This window comes from Phodopus roborovskii, unplaced genomic scaffold, assembly GCF_943737965.1.
Source record: "Phodopus roborovskii unplaced genomic scaffold, PHOROB, whole genome shotgun sequence".
NCBI lineage: Eukaryota > Metazoa > Chordata > Mammalia > Rodentia > Cricetidae > Phodopus > Phodopus roborovskii.
Window position 1 is genome coordinate 19,402,282 of NW_026126540.1, and position 20,803 is coordinate 19,423,084.

Below are 20,803 nucleotides of genomic sequence, written 5' to 3' on the forward strand. Positions count from 1 at the left end.
ATGAGGTTATTTTTATCATCTGTGTCATATCTGAAGATTTGAGACATTTGGGGTGGGTTCTGTGGGACTCTTTGTTCACACTACAAGTATGTAGTTGTGGTCTATCTGAGGCCTCTGGATGGGCCTTCCTACGGTGGACACTGTTGTGTGTCTTCAGCTCCGTATTTAGCACTGAGGAGCTGGGGAAGATCTGGCTGCCTTCTGTGCTATGACATCCTGGGGAATGTTTTCCCTCATCTCTTTTTACAATCTTGGCAAAACTAAGAAATCATTTTGCCTTGGCATCCAGAGATGGCAAATGTGGACTGTATGATTCTGGCAGGGTTAGGTAATTGGGCTGTCCTCCTCAAAGAGCATTCTGTTCCTCATGGCATAGAGTTGTTGCTAGTGAGCCTGATGCCTCTCAGCCTTCCACATCCAGCCTCGTCCTTGGAGAAAAGACTAGAGCTGGCAGAAACAAGGTAGAAATGAAAATACGCTAGTGTTTCCAGGAGCCTTAAAATATTCCATTCCAAATGTTGATGCTTGAATCTCCTTTCACAGGTATAGAAGCAAGAATGGTAATCAAGGGTCCTTGTCATTCATGCTCTGCAGCCTCCTTACAAGATCAACACAAGTGTGAATTTATGATTGTCAAATTCCCATGCCACACCAGTGAGCACCAACCCCACTTGGTAGGTGAGGCAGCTGAGGGCTTGATGTACCCAGTGACATAGGGAGGCCAGCAACCTACCTAAAAGTACGGGTGAGAATTGCCTTGCTTCCAGTCTTAGCACAGAGTACCAGACTGTGTTGCCTTCTGCAGTAGTTGTTAATTGTTCATTTCCAACAACATATAATGGATTTTTTTTCTTTTACAGCTCTTGTAAACCTTTAGAATCCTGAAGCCATTCATCATCACCTTTGTTTGTTCTCATAGCTAGCTAGCTGGCTTATTCACCTTAGTTCTTATTTCCTTCCATTTTTGCATCTATGCAGAGAAATTCTTGTCTGTGAAAGTACCTCCTAGACTCTCAGGTGGCACATAGATTTTATTTGGTATTATTATAATATTCAGTTCTTGACTTTTCATCATTAAAATATAAACACTTTCATTTTATCATGGCAAATAGGATGGTGGAGGTAAATTCCTACCATTCTCCTGAAATAACTGAAGACAGCACAGTAATATGAGTAATAGTTAATACTAAAATTTCAATAACAGAAACCATAACCCCTTTCTTTCAGAAAAGCACAAATTGCACTATATTTACATAGTGAGGCAAGAGAATGAAAGTATCAATAGAAAATAAGCTTGCCTATAACTTTGGGGGAAGCTGAATGTATTTTCTTTTTTAAAGTTTTGTTTTGTTTTTAACTATCTATATGTGCTTTTGTGTCCGTATAAGTATGTGCACAAGGCTGCAGGTGCCCTGGGAGGCCAGAGGCATTGGACTCCCCCCCCCCCAGCACCACCACCAGAGCTGGAGTTGCTTGTGAGTGTTCTTACATCATTGCTAGGAAGAGAACTCAGGTTCTATTCTGCAAGAGCAGAACACACTCTTAATGGTTGAGCCATCATTCCAACTCTGATAAATGTGTTTTCAGCCAGAAAAAGTATAACTTGTAAAATAATAATTCTTAGGGGAGAGAATGAGAGGAAGTAATGAGGGTGAGTGACTTTAATTCAAATATGTATCCAAGTGTTGATGTGAGATAAAATATGTTTTAAAAGAATGAATTTTCTTTTTGTAATTATAAAAAATATACTTGGCTATGTATTTGTAGGATTTTTAGAGTCTATATAGATATTATAGAATTCTCTTTCCACAAATATTTTGGTCCCATTTTACTGAGAGTTGTACCATACTTCATCACTTATATAGGGACCTTAATATATCTTAAAATTTTATTAAATCTATGACATAGGACGGCTTCAATAAATACAGTTAGTATATAAGGTGCTTTCGTTTCCAACCCTTATTTTTAGCAACAGTGAATAGATGCTTCAGGTACCCTTGTGATTTACAAGTTGGCAGCAGGCCAGGCAGGCAACCCCACCTCCTCCAGCTCTGTGTGGTGTGGGCATCTTATCACATTTCACTGTCCTCTAAGGTAGGATCTGCTCCTCCCCTACATTTTTATTTAGAAACCATTCGCATTTATAGAAATCTGAGAGAACAGTACAGTGAATATTTTCTTGCACCTTGATTGTCCTTGCTTTTAGAGGAGCCATTGCACAGTGAGTTACAGATGCCATAACACTTTATTTCTAAATATCTCAGTATCACCTGAGAACAACAACAACAACAACAAAAAACAAAACAAAAAAACAAAACCATTTCTCATGTATGGGTTCCTGTTGATGTCTCACTCAGAAAAACTAACTTAGATGCAGTGTCATTATATGGCAGTTCATATTCAGGTGTATCTTTTGTTTTCCCTTTCCAGAATCTAGTCACAGGTTGTACATTGCAGTTAGCTCTCATAGTTCTGTAGTCTTATTTTTTCTTTTCTTTCTCTCTCCTCTTCTTCACTCCTTCATCTTCTTTAATTTTTTCCTTCACAAATTGGTATTTTAAAAAAAAATGTTCAGGCCAGATATTTTGTCTTATTGTATACTGTTGAAGCATCCATAGTTGAAGCATCCATAATTAGCACAGATTACTGCTCATGCCCATTGGAAGCTTGGTATGTGCACACACATGTACCTCTGCTTTCCCTTTAAATTTCAATGACTTTTTTTTTTTTTTTTTTTTTTTTTGTCTTCTTTAGAAGCATCTAAAAAGTCAGATTCTTCTAAAGCATCCCTTCCCAGGACATCCCTGGGCTGCTGACAGCTCAGGTGCAGTTTTTGGTAGGAAGACTTCTATATTCACAGGCTTAGTTCTCCGTGGTCCTTCCTCAGAATGATAGTGAGTGCCCAGCTGCTCTTTTTACTTAGAGTTTGGCTGGTTCAAGCCAGTTGTTTCTTTCAACTTAATACTGAGCTAATCGGTATATGGAAGAAAGCAAATCTGGACTTGACTCTTTAGGGCACGGCACTCCTCACATAGCTGTTTCTTATCACCCCTTACTGTGCTTGAGATTTCAGTGATGTGACACAGTTTGTTATTCCATGCAGTCTCTCATTTGTAAACTTGGGGACAAGTCAGAAAAGTTAGCATTTTGTGTGGGGGCATACATGAAGTAAAGTAAAGAGGTTTATACATTTTAGCCTTTCCCCATGGAAATAATCTTTTAAAGTTTTAAGGTAGAAAAATGAGGAAGACAAATATTTATAAACTAAATAGGGAGAAATAGTTCTACATTAAGAATCTTGGCCCCATCCCAAAATTTGACCAAAAGAACAATTTATTTTTAAATCTATTTGTTTGAGTGGCTGTTTTTCTCTTTTCCCCTTGGATCTCAATGTCTTCTTTGTGCCTTTTCTCCATGAAGTCATTGCATTTCAAAAGCAGCTACCTACTACCTTAGAAGAGGAAGTCACAGCTGTGTGGCCATGGCAGGCAGTGTTGGGGAAGGTGGGAGCACAAGTCTAGCTTGTTAGGACTTTATTTATGTATTTATTTATTGCTTGAGAATGGGATTTTTCCTGCCACAGGTGCGCATACAATGTTATTCAAGGAAATGTTGCTTCACTGTTAAGAGAGAAAATGATGCAAGGCGGCTTCCCAGTGCACTATGAAATATGGTCAGACTGCTGGAGGAAGCTAGAGATTATCACAAAAGGTGCTAGTTATCCTTTAAGGGCAAATAGTATGTTGACATAATACATAATAATGACAGCTGTCATACCTTGCAATGGGATCTGAATCCATGCTAATGACTCTCTGGAGCTGCCTTAACCTTTTCCAGTAGATTCCCTGGGTATCATTGAAAAGCTTGTGAATGAAAGACCCACCTGATGCACACTTTGCTTTTATTAAAGCCCCTTTTCTGAAACCAGTATTTCCGATTGTCTAACAGGGCAGATGTCTTTCGTTTTCATGCATGGAACAATCTTGCAAAATAGTCTTCCCTCAGCAGATGAGGAAACTGAATCTGGAGAAGTCAGATAGCTTATAAAGATCACAGAGCAATTGCAATTGATTGTAAGAATCAGATTCAGACCAGTTAGTGGTGGCACACTCCTTTAGTCCCAGTACTCAGGAGGCAGAGGCAGGTGGATCTCTGTGAGTTCCAGGTCAGCCTGGTCTACAGAGTGAGTTCCAGGACAGCCAGGGCAAGAGAAAACCTGTTTTGAACACCCCCTCTACCCCACAAAATGGGATTCAGATTCAGGTCTGTCTGATTCAGTTTGCCCTGTTTCAAGGATTTATAAAAGTCTGGGTAGTACCCAACTAGTAACTGCTGAAGACCTGTGGCAATATAAGGAAACCAGTATGCCTAGTTTTGTGTTTTACATGCTGCCAGCCACTCTCTGACTTTCCCATCTAATTTGGTTAACTGGCCGAGAATGAGATTACACCAATGACTTCCAATGCCAACATGAAACCAAATAGCCATGTAGCTGAAAGTTTTCTGTGTCCCGCCGGTTCCTCTGGACCGGTTTCTCTCCCACCCACTGGTCCCTGCAGCCCCTTATGAAATAATCATTTAGATGCTTAATATTAATTATAATTGTTTGGCCAATGGTGCAAGCTATTATTGGCTAGCTCTTACATTTAACTTAACCCTTTCTTGTGTGTATCACCACGTGGCCCATGGCTTACTGTATCTACAGTAAAGATGCTCTGACATCTTTCTCCTCCAATGGCACTGGAGTCTCCTCAACTCACCTTTTTTCTCCTTGTATCTCTGCTTACATTTCCTGCCTAGCTATATGGCCCTGCCATAGGCCAACCATATTCACAGCACAAAGAAGGACATTCCACATCATAGCCAGGCAGTGTTGTGTGAGAACTCCCTCTTTTAAAAAGCCCAAGTTGGGGGCAGGTCCAGTGCTGACATAGGCCACAGGATTTCTTCCCTGTGCTAACATCCCCTGGGGTTAATGTCAGACATTAGTACCCTGTGACCCAGGAAAGAACAGGAGGTCTGCTCCAGTGCCCACAGCCAGGCTTGCTGCAGGGATGTGAGATGACTCTGGGATACCTGAGCTTGCTAATTGGCAGAAATGGGCTAGTTACCCTCATCTGACTCCCTGTGAGGATTGGTGTTAGTACAAGATTACTGGAGGGATCAGTAGAACTGGGCCATTGGAACTTCAAGTCACACCATCTTCTTTCCATAGGAGCCCTTGCCTTTGTGATGAGTGTGGTTTTTCCCCTTTGTAAAGAGGAATTTAATAGAGGGGATGTAGCATGCATATCCTCCTTCCTTGTGCTAAACATGAAGAACATATGTAAGCTGTGTGAGTATCCTCATCTAGTGACTATATATCAACCAGTACTTTGAGTGGTGTAGCTCCAAATTAAAAATTATCTTTATTGACTGACCAGTTTAGCAAGTCTATCTATGGTAGCAGAGAGCTTTTGTAATTGTTTAGGGGATGATGGGGGGGCTCAATGGTGAGGGAGGGGTATAGGGGTGAGGAAGTGGGAGACAGTTTCTTCTATGGTAATAAAACATCATGTGGCAGCTTGCTTTGACTATGAATCAGGGAGTTCTTGCTTTGAAACAAATTTATGGTTAGCAGAAAGATAAAGACCCATTTTACTGCCTTATTTTTACTTAACAAATTTTAATTACTTTCTCTCCATAAATTGAAACATTTTCCATGCTATATCCTAATTATCAGATGGGTCATATTTAGCATAAATTTCACAGAATAATTGCCATTTGGGATTTTGGGGAGACACTGCTTTATAATCTTCGTTGTAATGCTTCAGTAGCTTTTGGTCTTGCTGTGTCTCCTCAGCTTTTAAAGGTACTAATGGCACTCACTGGACTGTGGCTGTCCTAGCATTGTGGGCCCACTAGGGAAAGGCAGAGTAGAACCGACAGAGGATAGGTGTGAAGTGCAGACTGTTTTGAAAAACATGCATTTTTTTTTCCTTTGAAATACACCTCAGATATTTTCTAGGAAAGGTCCTAGAGATAGTTTTAATGAGCTATATTTATAATTAATATAATTTTCCATAAAAATGCTTAAATCTTAGATAATGACTTGAGTAGGGTATGAACCTTTATTCCTTCAATTTGCTTAGCAACTCCTTTCCTAGGCCTGGATGCAGATTCCAGTTCACTCCGTTCAAGCCAGGAGGAGTAATTACATATGTCCATCATTCCTGTCTCCATGTGTGAAAAAGGAGCCCACAAAATTTGTAGTTTTTTGTTGTCTAGACAGACTTGGGAATGCAGTGTTTTATTATTTATTTATCAAAAGAAAAAGTCATAGGAATAGATGGAGAAATGTATGTGCTTGTTACCGTCGAAGCCTGCATGTTCTCAGATCCATGCCTTCCGTTTCCTTGCTTTTCCTGGTACAGAGCTAGGGCCCACGTCAGCTGGCTCTTGGCTGAGTTTGACAATAGGATGCTTTGCTAGGAGGAAGCAAGTAATGGGTGTTTCTCCTTCCTTCTCTGCCTCCATTGCCATCTCCCCCTTTGAGAGTGAGAGGGGGTAAGGAAGGTAGAGAGAGAGAGAGAGAGAGAGAGAGAGAGAGAGAGAGAGAGAGAGAGAGAGAGAGCTTTGTGAGTCTTCTTTTGTGATTCTAGCTCCTGGGATGCAGATCCACCATGTTCCCAGGATTCTCCAGTAGCCCCACCCTTCTCCTCTGACCCAGCCCTAGGATAGGGTGGCTTTTTGCTGTGGGGAATGCCCCTAGCTGCCTCACTTTGCCCTCTTTGACATTTTCACCTTTTTGTCATCACTGTAATTAAGTCTTTATTCTTAATTTGTTCTATTTTACATGCTATGAGTATTTTCCATTTCCCAACTGATACATTTCTAGAACAGCTTTGCTTTTATTTCATAGCTATCGTTGTTGGGATGTTGATAAAGGGGATGTTAAATTATTCATTATCTTAGCTAATGTTTAATCAGTTTAGGTGATAAGACAAAAGAAGAATAGGATGATTTGATTGTCCCCTGGGAATTCAGCCTGGGAAGGGGGTGGTGCTTCCCTGAGGGCAGTGGGAGCCAAGAAGGAGTGCTTTATTGAAGTGATTTGTAAGATCTCACACATCCAGGGGTCTTGTAGAAGCAGCAGTTTGTACCCAGTAACACATTAGTGTGGCCAAATGAAGAGTATTGGGTTGGTGTAGTGGACCTAAAGGGGCCAGAGGGCAGATGATCTGGATCATTGAGGGCTCTGGAGTGCCTCTGAGTACTTGACCTTCAGCCTTTGGTGATGGGTAGCAGTGAAGCAGAACTTTCAACAGAGCAAGTGCTGGAACACACTGATTCTAACAAAGGCTATTCCTGGAGCAGTGTAGAGAAGACTTTGAGGGGAGTCTCTGGTCAGGCAAGGGGCAGAAACCTTGGTGGAAGAGGTTGGGTGGGGTTTGGCTGGAGTCTTGGATTACCAGAGGGTACAGGAGGGAAATAGGATACATTGAGGGATTTGGTGACTGTTTTGCATGTGCTTGGCATTGCATTTGGTGATGGTACTCAGGGAGCAAGACATGCTTGTTTAGTAAAGCAAAATGAATTTCCACACTAGAAGACTTTATCATATTGGGGTCACAACCTCTTCTTGGAGGTTCCAGGCATGTTTCTGGGTTGTTTATGCTGTCGTATGAGCTGGGTATGTTTTAGGTTACAAAAAAATTATGGTTGCAGCGCTGCTCATGTTTTACAGATGAGCCAGATCAGGATTCTTCCTAAGAACCATACAGTACTCCTGCTCACTCCTACCACTCCTGATTCTCTTTTCCAGGCTCAGATCCCCTCAGCCTCTGTGTTTTAGTTATGGAATTTGTTGACTGTCATCTACTATGTGTTTCATTCTCCACTCTACCTATCATAGCTTCCTCATTTTCTGATGAAAGAATTATGTGTCTAGCAGAGAGTCATAGTATGAGTTCTCATGTCAGAAGTTTACCAGTGGGACAGTCTCTGCTAATTTATAAAATCCACTGGTCCACCTGTCACCCAACCTCCATAGACCAAAGACCGAATACTGAGTGTTTCAGAAAATTGAACCTAGTACCCGTGGAGCTGAGCATTTGGAAACAGATCTATAGATCTAGAACCTGGTAAGAAACAAAACATCAGAGACAGTACCTGCCTTAAGTGGTCTACAGTGAGTGTTTTAGGGAGTGATGCTTTGGAGCTATGGCAGATACTGGTAGTTTTAAGAGCTAAAACTAACTTGATATATTCCTTGACGATTCAGATTGAGAGTCTGGGTTCCTGAGTCTGACTCTTGTTCTGTATTATCATGGCCAGATTACCTCATCTTGATGCTTCCCTTTATTATCTGTAATGAGATCATGTCCATGTCTACCTTCAGATTACTAGGAGGGCAACGTGACAGATGTATGTGATACACACAGCAGTCTTCCTGACATGCCACCAGTGTGCAGTACATGCTTACTGTGGGTCATACCCCATACCAAAGGGGAGTCTCTGAAGTTCATCTTAGAAAAGTGTTCATGAGAACCGGGGGTTGCTGACTTATTTCCTCAGGAGAGTGTATCTATAGAGTCACTGAGAAAATTCTGGAACATGCTTTCAGGATACATTGGTTGTTTGAATTCTCGGGTTACTCCTTTGACCATATTATGTATAATCACTTTGTCATTTAGGACTTCCAGAAATGAGTTCAAAGGCCAGAAGGCGGCAGGTAACACTTCTGAGACTCAGACATCACTGCCTCTGTGAGCTTTCTTGTTACCTTCATCCTCATTTGAGTTCACCGTTCACGAGTCTTTCTTTAGATTCTGGCAGAGTGTCCAGAGATAGAAGGGTAAACAAGAGTTCCCATTCTCATGTGATTTTATTTACATGTATCTACATGGAACAGATTCAGTCCACTATGATGTGAGCACAAGTGGACTGCATAGAAGGCAAAATCGGTGCACAGGAAGGATAGCAAGTGGCTTTACAGAAGGGTGACATCTCTGAGATTTTGCAGAGCAGAATGAGAGCCAGGATCTGCAGGTTTCTATAGAACTGACGTATGAATGAGAGAAGGGCATAGTAAGACACTGGATGTTGGAAGGAAGGAACTAGAACATGCCAGAGCTTGGCCTTTTATCTTGGGGACGTTTGGACCATTGAGAATGTTAGGTAACAAAATGCCACAAGATACATTTTTAACAGCATAACCCTGGTGTGGAATATAGACTTGAAAAAGGCAGGTTTGTCTCGTCCTCACAGGTTGATCAAGGGCTGGAACGTGGACAAAGTCCTATTTATCTCTGTGTTTCTGATGTTTGGTACATTATAAACAGTCAGGAAATATTTGGGACTGAAGATAGTTCAAGTTGAATTTCTTCTTTCTTCATTCTATCCTCAGAACATGCTGACCTGGCCTTCCATCTGTCACAAGCAGCTTGACAAAGATCATAATAAATTCTCTTTTCTTGGCGTTCTTTTAGCTGGCACTCTGTTTACTCGCCCCCCCTGTACAACTGTAGTGTGGTGAAGATTGATGTTTATAATTCTGACCCTGAAGTCCTTCAAGGCTCCTAAATCATCAGAAAAAGATTAAAATACAGTCAATATCACTCTAATGTTTGTGTGTTTTACTGCATTCTTATGCTTTGGATATTGATGGCTTTTCAAGTGCCTGTGTACTTGATAAGTACACAGTGAGAATCTGTGATCCTCCACAATTCTAGACTCTCCTGGTGCCAGGACAGGCCACTTACTATGCATGCTTAGAACAGAATGGCCTGATTTCTTTCCATGCCTAGGGGGAGGAAGCATGCTGGACTAAAATATAAGAGAAGGCAGAAGTTGAAAAGCCAGTAGGAAAGAGCCAGAAAGTCAGGTGTAGCCAAGAAAAGTAAAGAATGTACACAGCCAGGCTGTGTCCCAGCCTCAGAAAGAGCACATCTCAGTTCTGGGGCTCCAGCACTATAGCCTGTGTGCCTTGACCCTGTCAGCAGGCTCAGATTGGACAGGGCTCTCCAGCAGCTCTGTTAGTATTGCATTAACAATAGATCCATGAGATGTCAGACTCTGATGAGTAAAAGAATGCGATAATTAGAGCATCCTGGTCCCTGTGCATATCTTCTGTGAAGGTTTTTATTATTGCAGGGCTGACGATATGAGACCCAGAATGAAGAACTGGGGATGTGGGGAGATAGTTCCATTTGTGTATGACTTTCTTAAAGGGGTCTGATGTTATCTCTGGAGGGAACCTGAGTTGTCATTAGAAATCCATCTATGTTTTGTTGTACAATAACTTTCTAGCCTGTTTGACTAATCAGGTGTCATCTCATGGGATGTCATGGGAATTCAGCTTGCCACCCAGGAAAGGGCATGCATGCCTTTAGAGCTGGTTTCACCTGTCACTTGGGCTCCTTAGCCAGGTTGTAGGCATCTTTGGAGGGGCTTAGTTTTTCTTCACTGAAATACAGGGATGGTGCTAATTTCTTTCTTTATAGGGCTGCTGTAAAAGCTGAAGTAAAATAGTTAATGTGAAAATTCTCACGGGAAGCATTACCTCCACTCACCTAGTAGATATAAATACTGCCATATACTAAATATAATAGTGCAGAGCAATGCCAACTGTACCAGAGAATACCACACGTCTTCCGTTAGAACATGGAACTCCATCTCATCCTCACAGACTTTCTCAAAACACAATGCGTTACTGATGAGCCCTCGAGTCCCTACAGTGGGGTCAGTAGGTGTCCCAGGTGTTACTTTGTCATTCTCCCAAGTATGCATCACATCCCCTTTTGGAAAAGTGAGGCACTCTGTCACTAGATATTCAGAGTAGAAGCAGAACTTGGACCTAATTCCAGAACTTAGCTGCCTCCTTTACTGTGTTACCAAGTCATTATCTAGTTCATAACCTGCAAAACTCTACAACTCTGTTCCTGATCTTGACGGGGACATTGACTAGTTGTCTTGGGGCCAATGGAATCTGAGAGCTGCAGGAACCCTGCCATGCCCAGAGCACATGGCAGTGAGAGCACTCTCTGAGGGAGGTGTCCACAACTGGAGGAGGCAGTGCTCCAGCCCCAGCCCCCAACAAAATCACTGTGGCCAATTTATTCTTTAAAAGTTTGTTCTTTTTTTATGCCAGTTGAGCCCCCCATCAGTCTCTTGGGTCCCGCCTGTGCTTCTCCATACCACACTTCACCACAGAAGGAAGCTGTAGACCTGGGACCCTCCTCTCACAAATCACTGTCCCACACAGCTCCCGAGTGGCTCCTGATCCCTTTGCAGAGAGGAACCGGGGATTTATTCCATGTAGTGATGCTCTACTGAGTGTTTCAAAACTCCTTTCTCTGGTGCTGTATACTGGGGAAGAGTCCCTGGGATGGCGGTTTATTAAGTGTCCATTGGGACCCACTGTTGCATACACATTTTTAGTTTGTTTGTTTGGGTTGGTGGGTTTGTTTGTTTTAATATTTTTCTGCTTCACAGTCAGCCTGTGAAGCAGAGCTGACCACAGAGAACCAGTGATAACAGTTTTGACTCTTCAGGGAAGAGGGCAGAGTAGGAGGGAAGCAACTGTGTAGCCTGTGGTTCTAAAAGAAGCTCCTGCTGTGTTTGTAAAGGTTCTCAACAGGAGGTGTGTAGAAGCTGCAGTGATGACTGGCTTGGCACTGAACTGCCACATAAACAAGAAGTCCTTTTTTGACCGGAAGCACTACTTCTACGCAGACCTTCCTGTAAGTATGCTATGTGATCTGCCCTTACAAGTTCTCAGCACTGGGCCTGCCTGCCTTGGGAGATGGAAGCAAAGGCCAGGGGATGTGCCACTCATGTTTTCAATCAGCCCTCCGTCCATCGCAGCAGGAGGTACTGCCCAGCCCTAATGAAGGCAGAGGCCCCCCGATGGTTACAAGATTGGATGTGATTGTCCTGATGCTGACTCCTTGCTTCATCTCCTGCTTCTGTTGGTTCACTCATAATTGAACAGGGACCAAGAGAGGCCAGTGCTGTCAGGTTCTCCCAGCCATGATGTTTGGTGCTAATTGCCTGTTAGAACAAAGGGTAGCCAGCCCTGTGGTTGATGCAGCTGTTAGTACCCACTGTCACTGCAAACATTGTGAGAAGGTGTCTCTTTTATGTAGACTTTCCTAATAAGAAGGCTAGTCCCTTTGGAGATGTTCTGTCTCCCAAGGAGCAAGCAACTGGACATTAGTAGGCAGAATTGTGAGCCAGAATGAGCACAAACAACAATAATTAGTTGAGCAGCAAACTCAATATTTGCCCGCTTTTCCCCTAAATATAGAAAGTTTCTTTCTTAAAGTGGTGCCAGTGTGAATGAGAGCCAATTTTTCATAGTATTGCACTGGAACAAAACTGCAATGTTGAATGGGTTTCTGAAAACAATGTGTCATTTAATCAGATCTTCTGATAGGTAAGTATGATTTTGAAAAACAATAGTAATAAACATTGCTGCGCTCCATTCTCCTGGAACTGAAGATTTGAAAGGGTTGGGTTTTAGTGGTGAGGGAATAAACAGTCATAAATAAAAAGCAAGGTAAGTAGGACCCTGTAGCTCCCACACAGTCCACATTTCCACAAGTTCTGCTGTGTAAATTCAAAAGAAATGTTTCATTTTTCAGTACTGGGATGGAACCTAGGGACTTGCACATGCTAGGTAAGCTATGTGCTGCTGACTCACGTAAAGCACTGGAAATGTTTGGATTGTAACCTGTTCTTCTTGGCCTGGGCCATTCAGCATGTCCAGAACATGTGGTTACGATATTGCACATGGCATGATCATAACACATTTCATTTATCGTATATCTGAAACTTATATCTAGAAAGGTGCCCTGGTATTTTGTTCAACAACCCAAACCAGAATTCATATCTATAGGTGGAAAATTCCTATCTGAGTATAGATAGGGACTTAGTCTTCTGCACAGTTTCCCAGGTGTGACCCCAGGGCACCCAGTGTCAGCATTTCCCAGAGCCTTGGTAGGAATATAAATTCTCCAGCCCTACTCCATGCATCCTGCATCAGAAACCTTGAAGGTCACGATAGAGATGCTGTGGTTTGACAAGACCACTTTCATTTCTGAAGTTTTAAAAGCCTAGTAAGGAGACCTACTGACTTGGGCCAGTGTGGCCTGGAGATCTCCTAGTCTATGTGTGGCTTTGGGCAAGGTCCTTGGGTCCCCTCTTGCCTGTACTACATAGGCTTGTGGGATTGAATAAGGGCAACGATGTCCAGCAAATACTGCAGATGCTTTAACCATTATTTTCTGTCTATCTCCAGTGTTTCCATCGCCCTGCATTCTCAGTGTGTGTTCCAAAGTAATTCTTTTCTGTTTAGAAGGGGTAGGCACCCTTGCAACATCCGTCAGATTTTATTTTTTTGCGGGGGGGAGGGGGATGCTATGTGCTGTCCATTTTCAGATTATGAGTACATCATAGCACTTTCTGACCAGAGGAATAAGGGAAGAGCAGCTGGCATGATTGCTTACACAAAAGAGCAGAATCTAAACAAGCTGAAATGCAGTGGCAGTTGCTGTAAGCCATGTTGCAAGTGGACGGCTAACTGCTTAGCTAGCATTCCCTAATAAGGGGCTCAGCAGGAGCCTGGTAATGAGATGCAGAATTTAGGCTAATGAGTTAAATGAAAACAATACATTTTTCTCTTAGGGGCCTCTGACAATGAGGTTATTGTTACTCCCCAAAAAGGCAGCAAGGAAGATGGGACTCATGTTGCTAATTGTATCATTATTGGGGGTGAGAGGCTTTGGGCGGGTAATGGGGTGATGGGAAAAGCCAGAAGAAGAAAGACTAAATTATGGCAGCAGTGTATAAACTGATTTTTGTTATTGTTTTCTTGTTTCTGCTGTTCCTTGTGTTTGTTTCAAGCAAACCTTTATGGTGTGAAAGTGAAGTGAATCCCAGCTTTCGGCTCTGCACGAGACTAACCCATGTTTGTTTGTGAGCAGGCAGGCTACCAGATCACCCAGCAGAGGCTCCCGATTGCTGCCAATGGGCACTTAACATACAGTGCCTACATGGGGAAGAAACGGAGTCAGATGCTCACGAAGACAGTGAGGATCAAACAGATCCAGTTGGAGCAGGACAGTGGCAAAAGCCTCCATGATGACCTGAGGTCCCAGACGCTCATTGATTTGAATAGAGCCGGTAGGCTAGTTCTACCCTGCTTCTTCGAACCCTCTCTGCTCTGGGGTCTTGGGTACTTCTCTTCCTTTCTAGACTTTTCTCAAACCAATTTATAAAGCAGACACAGGAGCCTGACTGACAGATCAAAATATCCATGTTGGTATTGGCAGAGCTGATGAGAGAGCACAGTCTGAACCGTGCTCACTGCTAGGCTTGCCAATTACTCACCCCTAAAATCAGACAGACCTATCTGCCTTGTCACGGCCCACAGCTGGATATCCTTAAACAGACATCAAAGGAAATGAACCAGAGTTGAAAATGGACCAGTGGTAGACGTGGGGGAAGGAGGGACAGGCTGCTTTGAAGGTCGTTCATTAATGCCACATTTTCCTAAGATCTCCTAGTTCTTGGCTGATGTATCTGTCAAGACCAAGTCAGGCTGACTTACTTCTCTTTGGTAGGAATTGGCCTTCTCGAAGTGGTCCTGGAGCCTGACCTGTGCTGTGGAGAAGAGGCAGCCATAGCTGTCAGGGAACTACAGATGATCCTTCAAGCCCTGGGAACCAGCCAGGCAAACATGGCAGGTAGAGGCTGCATGGACAGTGTCCCTGCTTTGCATCATCCCCTCTCTGCTTCTGGCACATTCTGTACTTAGCCTTTTATACCCCACTTCTTTTTCCCCCTTAGAATTTCTCTTCTTAAGAGCCCCAAACCAAAACTAAACATAAACAACACTGCTCACACATTGAGCTGGAGAGTGTGGGTGTAGAAGGAGTCAGAAGGAGAGATTTACCTTCTCCCGGCTTATTCCATGAGAACTGAGGGGATTCAGGAGGTGTGTTCAGTTCAGAACTTTCTGAAGAGAACACTATTCATGAACAATAATTCTTATTTTTGTGAGTTCTATATACATAGCCAGTTGCTATTTTGGAAATGTCTAGTTCTTTTCTTTTTGCAAAATTTTTATCCATCTCAAATTGTGAGCTACCCTGACTTGATAATTACACGCTATATATTTATTCATACGTATGTAGGTACAGATAGTAAAATATCAAACTGTTTCCCATTCATTTGTACAATTAACATACCTTTAATCTCAGCACCCAGGAGGCAGATTCAGGTAGTTTGCTGTTGAATGTGAGGCCAGTCTGATTTATAAAGAGAATCTAAGGCTAGTCAGGGCCAAACAGTCTTGAAACAAACATGTTTCAAGAAACAATAATGATAACCTATTAATTTTTAAAATGAAGTAAAGATTTTTATGTGTGTGCAGGCAAAGCCAGTTTTTTTATTTTGTTTTGTTTTGCTGTAAACAGATATAATTGTACTGGCCTAGAGATACAGCTCATTAGAGTGCTTACCTGGCATGTGTGAGACCCTAGCTTAATTCCCAGCACTTTAAAAAGACAAAAAATTATATCCAACTGCCTTGATGTTTAAGTTCAAGGAGAGATAGAGACAGAGAGAGAAGAGAGGAGAAATAGATAGATAGGAGAGATAGATAGGAGAGATAGATAGATAGATAGATAGATAGATAGATAGATAGATAGATAGATAGATAGATTTGGGTCTGGAGTATGAAGAAAGTACATGAGAGAAAGTGTCATAGGAAACACATTATTTCAAGTAAATCATAGGTCTATTAACTTCATCATGCAGTTTATTAATTATTTTTTTATTTTTATTTTACATATTGATCCCAGTTCCCTCTCCCTCCCTCTTTCCCTCTCTCCCATCCTCTCATGCTCCCCACCACCACCCTCCCCTCCCATCTCCCCCCCATTCCACATGTAGGGCTATGCCAGGTGGGGTCATGTAAATCTGTCAAGTCATTTGGAGTAGGGGCTAGGCCTTCTCTCCTGAGTATCCCTCCATGGGGAATGTGCCCCCAAAGTCCTTTTGTGCACCAGGGATACATCCTGGCTCCACTGTCTGAGGTCCCTTAGACTGCTCAGGCCTTCTAACCGTGACCCACGTTCAGGGTGTCTGAGTCAGTCCCATGCTGAATTCCCAGCTATCAGGCTAGGGACCCATTAGCTCCTCCTTGTTCAGGTCAGCTGTCTCTGTGTTTCTGCAACCTGGTCTTGTCCTCCCTCTCTGCATCTGGATTCCAGTTCAGTTTAGTGTTTCCATCAGCTACTAGATGAGGGCTCTATGATGGTGGATAAGTTAGTTATCAATGTCAGTATCAGGGAAGAGCATTTATGGTAGCCTTTCCACGGTTGCTCAAATTGTTAGTTGGGGTCAGTCTTGTAGGTCTCTGGACATTTCTCTGGTTCAGTTTTCTCTTCAAATCTATAATGGCTCCCTCTTTTATGCACTTGCTCTCTTTCTCTCTCTCTCTCTCTCTCTCTCTCTCTCTCTCTCTCTCTCTCTCATCTATCCCTTGCTTGACTCCATCTTCCTAGTCCCTCTTCATGGCAGTTTTGTCTTGGTGCTTGCCCAGTGTTCTTTTGCCTTCCCTTAAGTCCCTGAGAGCGAATCTCTCCCATGGTTTCCCCTCATTTTCCCTTTGCAGAGGCTGGAAACTCCCACCACCCTTGGGGCCCTCCCTGACAGAATACAAGCTCAGCACTTACAGTCTTGTTTCCGTAGCATGCACGTGAAATGGCCACAGCAGGCACTTAGTAAGCACCATTAATGATGAGTTCATCTCCCTGTTGGTGTGTAATACTGTGGACACCTTTATCACATCACATAATGTGTTTCCATGTCACAGAGAGTCTTCTGAATGTTTAATGTCATACTTGTCACATAGGACATCTTACAAATGGTAAATTGTAACTCCAAGAGTCTTGGTAAAGTGACACCTAAAGACCAAACTTGCTTATTTGCTCTCATCCTCAAAGGCTGGAGAAACAACCCCCCATGATTCTGAGTGACATAAAGGTTAGCTGCCTACACGTTTCTGTTTTAGAAACAAAATCCTGTTAGAATAAGGAAATTCTCTATTATTTTCTATTTATCACTCATGCTGCCCACAGAACATAAATGAAACATGGGCAGCTTGGATGGTTAGCCATTAATGTGCTAAATGTTGATTCTATATCATGTTTTTAAAGTTTCTAGATAATCTCAAAGTCCTGCAAACCTCTGGAATAATGAACAGGCCACTTGTTAGCTGAGGGAGTCTGGGTTCTAGTGAAGAGGGAAGCGACAATGGCAAGAGCTCATGAGTCAGTAGCAGCTGAGCAAGTTCATTAAGTCTCATTTGTTGTGACATTTTCTGTTTCTTTTCAACACAAATCTGGCAGCTTTGCTCCCAGTACAGCAGCCAAGAAGCTTGAGTTGTTCCGAAGTGCTCTGGAGCACTGAGGGATGCCTGCATGCCTCAAGAGTCTGACTTCTCTGGCTGTTAGCATTTCCTCAGCCTAAATGTCTTTGTTCGTTTTTTCATGCTGCCACTGTGAGATCTCTGTGTCAGCACTGGAGGCTGCATGAGGAACTGAAGGCTATCTTGAAGAGGTGCCTCTAGAGTCCAGTAGATTTGGTGCTTCTGGACTGAAGTGTGAACTGTTCTGGGCCCCATTTAGTGAGTTCGTGGTAGTTTGCTAATGAGCATGGCCCACCATAGTCCAGTGTCTGTAAGGAGTATGTTTTCCCCTGTCAGCCTGGACCTACCACGGCGCCAGCCCCAGTTAACACACAGAGACTCTGCTTTAGATATAGATGCTGTTGGCCAGGTACTAGTTTCTTATCAGCTATCTCTGTCTTAATTATTAACCCATTTTTATTAATCTAAGTATTTCCACGTGGTCTCATCTTACAGGAGAGTAGGGCTGGCGTTCACTCTCTCCAGTCTCTCCATCTTGACTCCTCCCTACTACTTCCTCTTTCCTCCTTGTCTCCTAGTCCCACCTATCTTCCTTTCCTATTGGCCAACAGTGTTTTATTCATTAACCAGTAAGAGAAACATATTTACAGAATGACATATCCCATCAAGTGTCTGAGCCATTTCCTTGTCATGTTTAGCATGTTGCTGCTGTTAGAAGAGATCCCCAAAGCAGTGTGTTGATTTGAATGGGAACAGAAGTAGACATACTAAGTACTTCAACAATAATACTATCTACTAGTTGGAAAGTTTAGTATGTGCTTATTATTAAAGCACATTATTATCCTGTAACTTAAACACTATAACATTCCTGGGAGATGGTGATATGTCTCTTTACAAGTAAGGAAACTGAGGCTGTTTGTCCAAGATTCATTAGAAGCTTCTGCACTGGGACTGAACCCTCCTTTGTTTAAACCTGGTACCACACTTCCCAGTGGTAGCCATACAGCATCATGCTGCCATAGATACCTGCTCAGAGAGGTAAGTAGTGAAGTATGAATGAGGAGAGGGCCTGGATCTAAATTAGAATCCAGGCCTGTGGCTTGTAGCAGTAGAAACCTGGACACATTACATGATTTCTTCAAGTCTTATTTTCTACACTTTTAAAAGTCCTTCTCAAATAGCTGTGTGGAAAGAAACAGAAGAGAAAGGAAAGCCAAGAATCAGTGGGTGTAAGAGCAAGTCTGGGGTTCTGGTAGACATGATTTGAAATGCCACAGGGATGTTCAGGTACCTGTCATTACCACTCTATTACAGAGAGTGGATGTAATGGTGGCTGTAAAGCAGCACAGGGTCTACTGCACACTTTGAGCAACACAGTACGTAGGACTGCTTTTACAGAGTTTCCACTCATTTGGATGAATATGTTCTATGAGTTATAGTTCTATCAGTACAATTTGATCACATTTGGCCGGCAATGTAGTCAGTGGCAGAACACCTGCTAGTGTGTGTAAGGCCTAGGCCTTTCTCAGCACTGCAAACAGATTTTTAATCAGCCCTGCCCTGCCCCCATTATTCAACAGCCAGAATGACCAACCCGCTGCACAGTCCCCCACCATTTGCAGGAACCGTTTTCTCTCCTAGTGTTTTACTGTTGTTGTTCAGATGTGTTTCAAAAGCAGACATGACTGTTCTGTCACCATACTCAGTGGCACAGTTTTTAGTTTAGCTGTTATAACCATCTACTCTGAGAAGACACAAATTGAGCTCGCTGACATTCCTGTATGGGAATGAAGGCCCCTTAGCGGGACAGAAGCACAGAGGCAGCAAGCCTGACTGCCAAGGCTTTCATGCACTTGAGATAATTTAACTTAATTTGTTTAAAACTTATTTTGTCTTCACAAGGTAGAGTGTCTTTTGTTAATGTCTGATACTATATCTGAATCCGGCTAGTGAACTCTCTTTCAACACGGTAGGATACTAAGTGTTTCTCCTCAGACATTTATGTAGTGTGGTATTTTCTGGGAGAGATGAAAATTCATGCCTTTATTCCTCTTCCAAATTAGAATTCTAAATCATGAAAGAGAGTGTCATCTTTAAAAGTGAGTAGTAATTCAAGGTTCCACCAGTTTTTTTTTTTTTTTTTTTTTTTTTTTTTTAAATTGTCTCCCAAGCATTTAGGTTTGGTCATGCAGAGCTCAGCATACTTGGGCAGTTTTTCTTTGAGCTTAATGGGCCTTTCATGTTATTCCATTTTGTAGATTAGTCAGACAGGATTGTAGACTTACTAGGAACCAGTGTGAGACAGAAACCAATCTGTTTGCTTATTGCTCAGGAAATACCAGTGTTTTGAAATTCATCATTCAATAGGGTTTATTTAATTCATTGGATAATAACAGTGGGTCAAACCCAGCTCTAGATCCTAAAAAAAGGTCTTGGCCCTGCATTGAGGACCTTACCCTTGGAATCAATCATCAACAAACAAAACAAAAATAATTATTATAGTTATTTTAAGGAAATAAATGAAGTTCAGTGCCAGAACAACTTGGAAGTGACAATATTGCTTTTAAAAGCCATGCAGCAGAGTGGGTGTTTAATTAGGGAATGACTTAAGGTCCTAGCCTACTTAGAACTAGGTGATGAGCATTTCAGGAAATAACAAAGGCAAAGAGCCTGGCCTAAAGAAGAGCTCAGAAAGTACCACTAAGGTTACCGAGGTGATAGACTGTAAGAAAATCCAGAAAGGTAAGCAGAGAACAGTTTGGCAGTAGTCAGAAGTGTACACTTCCAGATGATGTGGGAATCACAGAAAGGATTCAGGTGAGAGATCACTTAGACTGGTTATGCTTTAGAAGCCACTGTAGCTGCCATAGAGAGTGGATCTCAGGTCTAGAAGTATGAGCCCATTTGAGAATAAGGGATCAGGTGCAAGGCTTGATGGCAATGGTGGCAGAGATGATGGAGAGATGGGTAGACTCAAGGTGGTTCTTAGGAAGAAGGCTCATGACAGGCTGGTGTGGAAGATCAGAGATGGGAACAAAGCAAAGGCAGCTTCAAGGAAGTTTGAAGACGTAGGTCATGGCTTTATCTTAGATGGGACGATAAGGACAGGACTTTGCAAAGCAGCAAGTCAGGATTTGGATTTGGAAACTGGAATACCTATAAAGCCCGGAGTAGGGCCCAGAGAACCAACTTATGCTGTATAGCAAATTTGAGGCCATTCTCAACTATAACTGGGGGCTAATTGATATGTCACAGTGAAGTGAGAACAGACTGTGTCTTTGTCCATTGGATTTAGCACCAAGGGCCTTGTGGCACCTGTGACATAGCATCTTCAGAGATCTGAGGACAGAAGCCGGGCTGTGATGGGTTAGGATTAATGGGTGA

At 42.5% G+C, this 20,803-nt stretch overlaps 1 protein-coding gene across 1 annotated transcript in view; it reads left to right on the top strand.

The window, feature by feature from the left end:
• Positions 1-20,803, top strand: part of Gatb (glutamyl-tRNA amidotransferase subunit B) — a 76,587-nt gene that overhangs the window by 16,186 nt on the left and 39,598 nt on the right. Inside the window, exons 3-5 of the mRNA XM_051198805.1 lie at positions 11,610-11,723; positions 13,968-14,166; positions 14,607-14,729. Of these exons, the coding sequence (XP_051054762.1) occupies positions 11,610-11,723; positions 13,968-14,166; positions 14,607-14,729 (436 nt within the window). The remainder of the gene's footprint in view (positions 1-11,609; positions 11,724-13,967; positions 14,167-14,606; positions 14,730-20,803) is intronic.